General features: G+C 43.7%; 1 protein-coding gene across 1 annotated transcript; it reads right to left on the bottom strand.

Annotated features, from left to right (window-relative positions):
* Window positions 1–10,707: 10,707 nt before the first annotated feature.
* On the bottom strand, window positions 10,708–11,598 carry LOC311041358 (protein mono-ADP-ribosyltransferase PARP11-like; the record flags this gene model as incomplete). The annotated part of the gene is made up of 1 exon (XM_084086270.1): window positions 10,708–11,598. The coding sequence occupies one exon, from the start codon at window positions 11,596–11,598 to the stop codon at window positions 10,708–10,710; it is 891 nt and encodes a 296-aa protein (XP_083942396.1).
* Window positions 11,599–12,760: the final 1,162 nt, after the last annotated feature.

The raw sequence follows: 12,760 nt of genomic DNA, 5'->3' as shown, positions 1-12,760 counted from the left end.
TATATAGCATTGCGGCTCTGGGTTTTCCCTCTCAAAATCTAGTGAGTTTACCAAGACAGAAACATGGGGAAAAAAATGTAATTTATTCTTGATCCAGGCACAACTACTGCAAAATCTGTGTTAATCATTACTGGGAGACTGCATCCATGTGTATGTGTCCAATGTGTAGAACAACTTATTCACACATACCACAACTATCTGTCAATACTTATTATAGTATTTATGAGCTGGTTAATCACCTCAGGAAACACTGGAGCTGGAAAGACACTGAGGGAAATCTTGAGATCCAGGACATCAAACGCTCAGCAGAGCTCATCCAGAAAAACACGAAGCTTCATGGAAAAATGTACCTCCTCTGACTCTTGTCTGGACTTGCCTAGCCCTGGTTGGCTGGACAGGGCTGTTGGTCTGGACTTACCTAGCCCTGGTTGGCTGGACAGGGCTGTTGTGAACTACTCCTTTCCAATGTCTTGTTGCCAATCCTTGTTGCCTTTCCTACGCCCTGTTCACACTGCTCCAGCAGTTTCCCTTTGCACAATTGAGCAAAAGAGGAGAAGACAGAAAAGAGGAAAAAAGGTACATTTTTTTGAGGATATCGAAATATTTATCGTAAGCTGCAGCGATGAGGATCGGCGCGGGCCCTGGGAAACGTTGGCAAGGGACCGTTCTCGATTCCTTCGTCGATGTCACAAGGTGGAGGAGAGCATTGCTTACTGCTTTGAGCAGCAGCACCGATATCTAGTGTATCTCAGGTTCAATATGTACTATGCTAATCTCTCTGACAATGAGGAGACTAGCAAATAGCAACAGCTCTCTATAATTCCTGTACATGTGAGGGAGAGTTCATAATAATAATACAAATAAACAGAATGAAAACTCCATGTGTTTTGTACTTCTTTATTATAGTTGAGACTGTAACAGTATTATAAACCCAACATCCAGGGGTTAAGGGTACCTAAGGAGTTGTGATGCCACAGCTAGACTTGTACGATGGCAAAATGTACAAAATCATGATAATGTTGTTGCATTTTGTTGCATGTTGTAACTATATGAACATGACTTTATGATTGCTATATGAAAACCAGAATAAAATAAATATATATTTGTTTAAATAGTGAATGTGAATGTCTTTGTTAACACAAAGAATAGAGTAAATGCAATAAATACAGATTACATACATATACATTTATTCACATTCATTGAAAAAATGATACATGTTTTTAATACAGAACAAACAACATTTCCAAACCAATTACTCTAAGAGGGCTTAGGTGTCTGTGAAGACTTGCGCTGGAGACTGACTCTGGCTCATCTAAGTCTGTGGATTTTCTTCCTCTTCTTCGCTCTCTCTGCCAATCCAATCCAAAAACAATGTATTCATATAGAGAGGCACTTGTTGTTCCGTCCTATAACAACTATACATAGTTTCTCGTGATTCGTGTTGACAATCACTCAACAAATATATGTCTGAAACAGCATTATTGTCCCAGAAGATATAGCGAGGCCAACAAGGCAATGTTTTAATGTGTGAAGCTATCTCTCCATGATTCTCCAGTATTCGTGTATACTGGAATGAAATCGGAATCAGAAAATTCCCAAAACCTTGAAAAACCCATCTAGCACATTTTTTGATGTATTGTAACATAGCACGACCCTCAGGAGTAGAACGGAATTGCACTTTCATGTGTGAATCTGTAAGTGTAGACCACCAACAACACCTTTTACAAGAAGCTTGTATGTGACACAAAGCACTGAGTAACATGTCGTCGCAGCTCGTTGATACATTACACATCTTAAATGTATCCAATATACGGGGAAGAATTACATCTTTGTAATAATTATGGCGAGCTTGCAAGCCGGCTGGTTGAGAACTGCAAATGCATTGAGTTGAAGGTACGTCGCTACAAGGTATCCAGCCCACTCCTGTTTTTGAAATAATCTCCAAATGTCCCTTCACATCGCCCACAAGCACCTGTGAAATGTTCTTATCATGGTAGAGCATGTTCAAAACTCCTCTCCCCACAGCCCTGATGATCCAACGTGTAGACGGAGTAGCTACGCCTGGAAAAGTCACTGATGTCTGCACAACCAGATGCACTTTAAACCATCCGCTGCAACTTGTTGGGTCACACATAATTACACAATTGTATATTTTAACAATAGATCCTAAACTCCTTTCAAAAATCCCTTGTTGTACAATTTTAGCGAGATTGACATTATCAACAAGACCGTTTCGTAGGCCAACTCTTGTAGTCGTTGACACGGCGGCCCAAATAAGTTGCAAACTCAATACAACGTTAGCAATTCCCATAGTTTTAGGTGAGGCGCTATTCTCGAAATGAAATACTTCAGTGAAACTTTCAGTTCGGTCGGGGTAGCGGATCATGATATCACTGCTGTGAAGACTGCAGAGATCTGGTCCTGTTGAAGCTTTTTGTCTTTTCTCTCGCCGCAAGTTGTCAGAGAGATTTCTCAGTGCCAGATTACGGGGTGGTTGACTCATTGTAAACGGTTCCTTACAGAGAGGGCATGTCCTGGATACGTTCTGTCTCCACCACTTCTGAAGACAGTCTTTACAGAAGCTGTGACCACAGAACAAGATATCTGGATCCTTAAAGATGTCACAGCACACAGGACAGGTGCATTCTAACTCAGAAGGAGACAGTCTGGTTGCCATTATGTTCTCCTGTGTTGTGACATCTGAAATGTTTGGGTCCTTTTATCCGAACGGAGCAAGTACCTCCCAATGAATCCTCAAATGTTAATATTTTGTGCTGATGATGTCAGGTAACTACCAATTATTTATTTTAAATGAACTCTATTTGACCTGAAATCACTTTGTCAGAATACTTGGCAGGGGAGGCACCTGCAAAATGTTAGAGCCCTCCCTCTGTCACTGTAGGGTGTTTTCAAAAAGTATATATAGAGATACATCCACAGAATGCTGTTAGGAAGCAAAATATGTTCAAATATGGCTGATCGCTTTTGGTTGCTTTCTGCCAGCAGACCTCACTTTGAGCAAATTGGGGTCAGATTCACTGGTCAACAAAAGAAGCATCAACAAAGGTGCAGAGTTGCCATCTATACCCGTCAAACTCACCAGTCTTTGGGACACACATTCCTCCGTCAAATAGAGATTGATGGGACTAGCTACAAAGCCTTTTATGAGAAGTGTCAGAGTGTTCTACATCGTTTGCTCACCTTACCACGGGACCATACCTACGCTGACCATTCCAGAGCTGGGAAATGCAATCTTGTAGGACCTGGGTCATACATCATCGACTACAGTCGTGACTACAAATGGCTACTGATCCGTGTATGTATGCATACTTCCACCCCTGGAGACCACTGGCTACCAGCAACTGATATCGAAAGGGAAGACGATTTCCGTATACAGTTGGCTGTGCACATTGGCGACTTGAAACCTTTTCAAGAAATGATGGATCACATTAAAGCAACGTTGGATGAACGCTCACCACTTCCACCAGGCTCACCACTTCTACCACTACCACTACGACTACCACTACCACTACCACTACCACTACCACTACCACTACCACTACCACTACCACTACCATTTGTTCACTTGAAAAGGGTTGACTGCGTTGACCCATTCAATCCGGGAAAGGATGTGTGTCGTATTCGATATCTTTGGCTATGTAAAAATGGCAGTTCTGCTCACGGGATGTCTTTTTATCAAACATTATAAACATTATTTGACTATACCCAGTATCCGCTTGTGTTTTTACCTACGAAAGTTGTATTAGCGGAACTGGCAGGCATGAGGATCATGATCATGATGATGTAGAAAATAAATAAAAAACATTATTTGACTATACCCAGTATTCTCTTGTGTTTTGTACCTACGAAAGTTGTATTAGCAGAACTGGCAGGCATGAGGAACAACAATTTAAGGGAAAATGCCTAAATCGTAAAGAATAGACATGTATTTTTGTGTGTCTGTGTGTGTGTTCATGTGAGTGTGCTCGTGTACGCGCGTGTGTGTGGAACCTAGCTCCTGCTCCATTTGAACCTTTCAAACAAATATGTAATAATCGGGGAGAAAATGACAAGAACAATGAATAAATAAGTAAAACATTGTTTTATTTTTTATCATGGGTTAGGCTGTGATTGGATGATACACTATACCTACCTACTTGTGAGGAGGCTGGGCTACTCACAAGTAGGTAGGCCTCATATTGGAGGCTAAGGTACATTAAGGAGATTGGAGAGGATCTCAGTTAAGTTTTCAGCTATGAATACAGCAATTTTCATATTCAGGTGGAAAGATCAGGTTCTAAAACCGACTGCTACTTTTGTTAGATTTCCCTTCAGGAGAATATTGACTCCTTTTGGCAGATTTTACATATCTAATTGGAGACGGATTAGCCATCAGAAAATGTACAGCGTCGAAAGGAAGCAACACCTGACCCTGGTTATGATCGAGATTGAGAATGGTACAGACAGAAAGAAACTGTCAGAAGCTGTATGTGATGCTGCCACTTGTTACTGGACCACTGGTCCAAGTCCAAATTCAGACATGCTGTGTCTGGTGAAAGATTTAAAAACTCTGGTCTCTGCTCCTAAGTCTGACGAAAACATGTATAACGAAAGCTTCAATCCCTACCATGCTGACAAGAGCTTCTTTTCAAACTACAAAGTGCTGGGAGATTGCCTTGAAGCAGAGGGATGGAAGAACAGTCTGGAATCTGTGAGAGCAGATTTGGCCACCGGCTACTGCCTGAACTGCATTGAGCATGTAAGTTAAGGCTGGTAAGGTAGGACTGATTGTTTAAATAAGGTTTTGCAAAAGTTAGGTTTTGCAAAAGAATTTACACATTTTTCTCTCTCTCTCTTTGTCTCTCTCTTTGTCTCACTCTCTCCCTCAGGAACCACACACTTTCACAATCTGTGAACTTAGTGGAAATATCAAGGCTTGTACTTGCTTTGAACCAGAGAGCTTGGGGGAAATGCTGAAGAGGCATGGGATTTCAAAGCTAAACTATGTGTGGAGCAACTCTACCTGTCTCTCAACCAATGCACCGTGTTCAGCCCTGGAACAACACAACATGTCTTTTATCACCACTGATGGGAAAGTAGTCCCCAGTAGACAGTCAGATTCAGACTCAGAATCAGGTTATCAAACTCGGCAGATGGGAGTTCACCACAAAATTCCATATTTTAAGTGTGTGACAAAGGGAACTTTGATCAATAAAGAAATCTGCGGAGACATAACACTGGTGGTGTATTATAAGCAAATTGCAGGCTTAACCATTAAGCAGGCCATAGAAGCATATGGCATGTTTAATGATGATGTGGTTTGTGTTAGAGTCGGAACAGATGGCAAAGACATTGTCATGAGCGATGCCAAGGTAGAAGAAGCAGAAGCAGAATACCTGACGATCAAACGTGTGTTCTCTCATCTGCCACAATAATTGCTTAATAGCTAAACTGTGTGTTTATCCCGTTTTTTCAAGGTTTTCTATACTGTATCTATTTTTTGTTATCATTTTGAGTTGAATGAATAAATAAGAAAGAAAACATCATTCAACTTGTGCCTGTATCTTTTGTTGATGTGTTTATTTCTCACAAGTACAGACATTTGATATCAAGACTGAGAGAAGACAGAAGCAATTACAATGCATAAACAGCGACCTTTGTTACTTGATGTAGATCAAGCTCATTCTAAGCAGATTGGAGTTTCAAGCAGGTCCTCCTTAACTGCAGCCTTAATTTCATTCTGTGTCACATGACCATGACTGTGAGATGACAATTGTGGGACAAATTAACAAGTCCTCTGCCCAATTCATAAAAATGTACACAAGAATCACAAACTCCATTCATTTGCTTTGTCACCCAGATTGCTAACTTTAATAAAGAAAGTACACACCACATGAAATGTGTATTTTGTTTATTTGTATTTATTTTATAAACTCTTCCTGACGGCAGTGTAACAGTGTGAACAAGAATTTGCAGAGCTGTTTTCCTGTTTGTCATACTTTTCATTCTACACAGAAGTATGGATGCAAGCACCACTCCACTGTAGGTCTTTTCTTTGGTTAAATATCCTACAAAGGGAGTAGTGGGAGTCTCAGTTCTGATAAGGAGCTGCGGTGGAGGAACATGGAGTGGCACAAGCTAAGGTTGGATGAACTGCTCTGCTTAGCCTCATCCAAACCCCATCACGAGTGCCACCGTCTGGGCAAGGTGTTGCCTCGCTCACTAGAAATCGAGCCACCGGTGGCAAACCATACATATGACCTTTTAAATTACTTGCTAGGTGTGTGGTGCCCCTGGTTTTCCTGTGAATTTGAGCCACCAGGAGATTCAGAGATAAGTGGGCTCACCTACCGAATGCTTGAGATAGACACTTCTGAATCGAATGTGTGCTGGTGCTCAGTGATGGCTGCAACTTCATTGCTGGTTACCCCCAACAAGCCCCTGGGACCACGGCGTGCTAGAGATAAGCTGCAGAGTGACTTGCTTTTCTCTACTAACTGACATTTGTGGAGCAAGGCATCTCACCCAACAACAAGATGAGCAGCAGCAGAACTCTGAAACCTGTGAAAAGCTATGTTGACCGAGTCAGCACGGGTTGTACCGGCAACTACTCATTCAAGAGCTACAAGCTAGTACGGAACCGTGTGGGGGTCCCCGGTGGCCTGTTCTTCTTCTGTTCAGGCGAATACTACCTGCCCACGCTTCATTGTCAAACAAGAGAGGAGCTTAGTCATTATAAGACTGTTTCCCTCAACAGTAACACTTCTTCAATGTACAGCATGCCTATGCTCCAAATGCCACACATGTTTCCCGTTGATGTCATCAACACAGGCCACGAGAGTCTCAAGGCAGGAGACAAGTTTGTTGTGCAGATACCCAATTCAGAAGACGTGTTGGCACAGAGAGATGTTGTTAGGAAAAAAAGGCATGCAATTGCTTACAATGAAACAGTAAACAATGAAGTGTGGGGTGGTTTACTTGCAACCAGGAAGGTTTGGGGCGAGGGAAGCCCACTGGATGAGCTGATGCGTCAGTCTAACACTGACGTGACAAAATTGTTGTCGCCATATGCCCCTGAAGCCCTGGTCAAGGGTTTGGCTCTTGTCTCTGGAGGTGGTGGATACAATAATATACCCGATCTTACCAAAAAAGCAGCCTCAGATTTGGTGAAGGATCCAAGCAACTCTCAAAAGCTGTCATTGGTATTGGATGACCAAACTGTGAAAACTTTCCTGTACAATTGTAGCTCATTCCAAAGCAGTTTAAATGAAACGACGAATGGCTTTGCCTCAGGGCAAGTGCTGAAAAGTGCCACCAGGTATAATGACAGCGATATTCCCACCGGGGACCTGTTCACTGCATCAATGTTTCCTGGAAGGTTCGCCTGTTGATTTAAACTAGAACTGTCCTGCTGCTTATGAAAACAGAAGACATTGTGTGTACATCATTTGCTCTCATTTTCTCTCTAAGATTTTTGGGAAAAAAATAAAAGTTATAGACAATACAAAAGACCAGACTCATTGTTTTTCATTCTTGTGTTTTTTTTATTAGCTTCATTACTGCATGAGAAATACAACTGCTAAGACGTTTTTATCTGGTTCTGTTGATCCTGCTCTTTTGTTCTAGTCTTTCTCTTCGTAGTAACTGCGGGACACTCAACCCTTACAGTATCTCTGAAGAAAGTGTTTTGCATCTTTGATTCAGGCAAGGGTTCCTGCAGGTTATACACAAACTTTCCCGATGATGCTCTTGCAGAATTCAAGGAACCAGAAGACATTGCGTCGCCATCTAAAGTTCCTTTCAGGCTGGTAGGATTTCCATATCCCTGGCCAAACCTTTTCCGCAATTTCACCAGTTCGCGTTCGAGTAGGTTTTGCGGTGCATTCAGGAGAGGAACATTCTTAACCCACTCGTACTGGTCTTGGTGGAGTAAGTTCAAGGACGTTTTCATGAAAGGATACATGTTGAACAAACCAGTTTTGTCCTCCATCTCATCCGGTTCGCACAATGCTGGTATGAGAGTAGAGCCTTGCAAACCAGAGGAGAGCGTTGACCAACACAAGGAGTACCAAGAATACTGAAACGCACCCGTTTAGCTGTCCTCCACTCAGATTCATGGTATATTGGGTTCAGGACTTGGCCACGTACATTGAGCAGATCTTTAACGTTGTCCAGTAAATAAGATAAGCCGGGGAGCCGAATAGCAGAGAGGCTGCGTCTGACATTGGTGTAGCTATTGCGTGAACAGTGTTGAGCAGCAATAGCGCGAACACAAAGGTATGCCAGAAAACTGAATCCGCGCTGTGCTCGTGGTAGCTATTTTCCAATCCCCCGGGTTTGGATCCGCTTGCTGCTTTGGAAAGCCTATCAGAAAGCTGCTTCTTACGCTTGCGATTTTCTGCGAGTGCCGCAAGGTCGTGGGTGTTGTCCGTGGTCAGCAGGGTTGCGTGCTGCTGGCGCCATATTTCGTGCAGCAAACTATCAAGCCGAACTCGAGCAAAGTCGAGGAGTGACTTGGCGCATGCGCATAGGAAAATTATCTTGTAACCGGCCATCCAGCAGGATCCACCACAAACCGGGAAGTAAAGCAAGCACAGGCATGCCGCAAGGTTGAGATACGTCCTGGATCCGTCTGGCAATGAGGGCATGTAGTCCAAGATGACGATGCTGCCTTGGCAACACACTAGCTGATCATTTGCAGCAAGCCCACAGCATTGATCCAGGTAAAGGCAAATCCAGTAAAGCACACCAGGGCACTGCTCTCAAGTTCTCCCTTAGCTTGCAGGACAGTCAGTATGTGGCTAACCATGAGGCTAGTTGAAAGCAAGGCTACGTGCTTCTGTGGCACACAAAGAAGGGGCGAGAAAGGGATCTTTCTGTCATATACTTCATCAGCTGTAACAGAGAGGCTAATGGCAATCAGAAAGGCCAGGGACACAGATATGGACCAACAGGCTTCAAGAGCTCCTACGTGTTGGGCTGCCATGATCCTCCCTGTGTGCCAGAGTAGGGTTAATATGATTATTCCATTCGAAAGTGCGTCACGGAATCGAGCCAGAACACTCTTTACAGATCTCACCCACAGGCATGTCTTGTTGATCCAGCACAGGCCGGGTGGTAGATAGATTTCGTGTATGTCCATTGTTATTGTCCTCTTGCCCGTGATTGCAATAGACATCAGCTCCTGGCCAGTGACCCTCCTCCGCAGCAGCTCCATGTCAAGCATACTGTATGTTTATCAGCGTGGTAAGTCTATTGTGTATCTCTCGTGGTTGCTCAGCTTCGGTTATACAGCTCCCGGATAGAGTTGTTCATGTCTCCGGACAGATTTGAGTACTCTGTGGTCGCCACCCAGGTTGTGAGATTCTCAGCCAGTGCCTCATGGACTGTGGGTCTGTAAACGTGCCAGTTGTCCAAGGTGCAGATGTCAAAGAGTCCAGAGGTATCAGTGCCCACTAGCAAGTAGTGCACAGACGCATATCCGTTGAACCTCTCCTTCAGGTCATCCTCGTTAGTTGCAAATGCCACACTGAGCTTCACCCCTGTACGATGACATAGCGCTTTGCTAAAACTCGTACTTGTTGGCCAGGGGACTGCAACGAGGTACACTTGGAATCTGTTTGTAGTGGGTTTGCCCATTAGCCTGGGATTAGTCACTTTGCCAGTCATGCACTTGTCCTGGCTCTGCACTGAAGCCACAGAGCCAAGGATGCACACAAAGTTCTTTACCAACTTTGGAGTGTCTACCAAGGCATGGACCACGTTCCACATATCCTCAGGTTGAGCAGGGATGTGATTGGTAAGTCGCTGGATAACAGTGTCATGTATGCTCACCCTCAAATTCCTCAAATAGTTGATGCTCTGCACATCACTGCTGTGTTTTGACAACTCGAAATCCACAAGAGCGTGGTAACGGTGCATGCTGCCATTCCACTCTTTCACAAGGTTTTCCAGTGGGATTGCCCCTTTGACAATGTCCTTTGTTCCCAGAACGCTGTTGACCAAATTCACTGTGCCCTCCGAAGTGCCTTTCGCTATGTAATGGTTGTATGTCCAAACTATACGACTGAATGTTTCCCTATGTCTGTGGATCACGGCAAACTCTGCACAAATGTCGCCAACAGCCAGGGCCCTGTGTGTGTCATCTGGTATGAGGTCTGACTTAACAGCCTTAAACGGAATACCATAAGTCAGGCTTGGTGAGGTATGGTGACCATGGTAGTGGTTTAGCTTCCCGTCCACCACTTCCTCCCAGTTTGCTTCATAGTCGACGGGCGTAGCATCCCAGGGAATTCTTTCCCCCCAAGGCATATCAGCTAGTGAGATTTTTCTTCCAATAGGGAGAGCTCTACAGTGTGGCATTAGATGTATAAATATGTTAGGGTCCAGAGATGGCCCAACCGCCTACAGGAATGCATGTACGGAAAGGCCTTCTTGTGCTCACCCAGAGTCAGGCTCTGAATGGGTACTCCCAGGGCCTTTCAGAACCAAAGTGTGGGGACAAATGGCAGGCGGACGAATTATGTGATGGGCAAACTCGGAGCAAGGACTTCATAGCTGATCACCCGTTCCTCTTCATCATATGGCACAACAAAATGAAATCTAAACTTTTCCTAGGAGCATTCTCCTCTCCTTAGAATGAGCTTGATGTACTTTCCTCACCATCCAGCTCAGCATACCTCCAGGAGACATGCAAGATACTCAGATTTAGTCAAATTCAATCAGGTACTCTGGGTAGATCTGATTGCTGTCAAAGATGACAAATATTTTTGGGTTACTGACATTATCCACACAGCTGTCATAAAATTGCAGGATGCCTTTGTTGTGGTTCTGGAACTCAGGTGGTCTGCAGTACTCAGAACGACCCAGGGTGTATTTCCCTACAAGCACTCTGGCCAGGAACATCTTAGAGCCTATAGCGGACACACCACACTGTGGTGAGCTGTGTTTTGTTTGTTTATAGCAGTACTTGCGAGAGTATATCGAGTCTCTAGCAAAATAGGTCCCTTTGCCATAGGTAGAGCCACTTTTACTACCCGCTAGGCGCACGTCAAAGTTATACATGCATATACCCTCTACGTTGCTGCCACTGGTGCCATGAAACAGCATTCGCTCTTCAATGTCCAGCTCTTGCTTGATTTTCCTTAACTGTGTCTTCTTCCTGCAAAACAACTCCCATAGGTCTATATTTTGAATCCTTTGGATGGATTTGATGGTATGTGTGGGAACCATTGTCCTGTTGTAATGTATGGCTACTTGTTTGAACTCATAGGTTTCTCTTTCTAGCTGGATGAGCTCATAGGGAACATTACTATTAATTTTTTCAAAGGCGTTATTATCACACATAAACCTGAAGTCTGTTTCACAGTGGAGGGAGCGTTTAATTTGCTGCTGCTTTGCTGTCTTTATGTTGATCAGTTTCATAACTGAGAAGTCCAGCCTGTAAGTGTCAAAATACATGAAACCATTTTTGTTCTTGCTGTAACACTGCTCAATCTGAGCAATCACAGCTGCTAACATGTGCCAACGTCCACACTCAGCCAGATAGAACCAACACCAGTTGGGCTCTGAAGTGTCCATTTCTTCATATGTGTCCATTTCTGCTCAGCACTTTACTCTTACTGAAGGAGCACGGATCTGATGTATGATTTCAACAAAAAGCTTGCCGTGATTTGGAAGGAGCACGGGTTGAACATGAACTAGATATTGTACCACACTTATATGTGAGGGAAGACATACAGTATAAAAAAAATCAAAGACACTGTGGTTTTGTCTATTTCACTGCTGTAGTAGTGTCAAAATATGTTATTATCTTAGGCCATTTTCTGAGATACTCCCTCCCTGTTTCTGTGTTATGGTGTAGTTTAGGCCCTCCCACAGACCATATAAACTGGTAGATAGAGCCCAGCTCTTTTTTTTTTTAAAGAAAAGAGATGGCCCAGGAAGCTGGCACTCGGCACCAGAGCCAATGGATGATGGAAGCTGCTTTGATCCTTTTGACAGAGATCACAGAACTCAGTGGACGCAGGCCTAAGTTTCATTTCAAAATATCGGCCAGGGTATTCAAGGATGTTGTACTCTTCCGTGGTTTTCAGTTACTTGATCATTCCTGGCTGGAGCTTGAGGATGTACTGTTGGATAAGCTGTGGGGAAATCCTTGGCCGATTGGGCCAGCAAAGTCTGCAATGCTTGAGTTCAGCAAAATGGTGCATAAGAAGATGATGGACAAGGGGCTTGTGCCTCCTCCTGAAAAGCGTGGAGAACTTTTTCTTTCAATGATTGAATTCATTGGGGAATTCAAGGACGACCTAACCATTACCCATGATTTTCATATCAAATCTGCTGCGAACCGAGAATTCCAACTCGCTGCGGAACTCAAACTCGCTGCGGAACTCAAACTCGCTGAGGTCCGGAATTTGCAGTTCATGATGAAGGAAATCCTCATATGGTTGCTTTACAATGCTTGCAAACGAACCAGAGATAGGCTTGAAGCAGCCGTGAACAAAAATGGATACCTAGGGGAAAGGCTCATATAAGATAGAGAGCAAGTTTTGTTCAGTGGTGAGAGATCGCATGGTGTTCTTTGCACGAATATATGGATATGTTTTTTGTCTCTCTCTGGTGTTTGCAATGTAGACTCTGTGCTCGAACAGGAGCCGGAGCTCCCTGCAGGTTTAGTGTGTGATTAGCATTGCAATTGCATCCCTGTAAAAATGATTAAAGAACCTAAAACACTTCACTGTTCATGTTTTAGCTGTGA

The sequence above is a fragment of the Gymnoscopelus microlampas genome (assembly GCF_963454915.1).
Source record: "Gymnoscopelus microlampas genome assembly, contig: SCAFFOLD_98, whole genome shotgun sequence".
NCBI lineage: Eukaryota > Metazoa > Chordata > Actinopteri > Myctophiformes > Myctophidae > Gymnoscopelus > Gymnoscopelus microlampas.
This window is presented reverse-complemented; position numbering and strand designations above follow the sequence as displayed.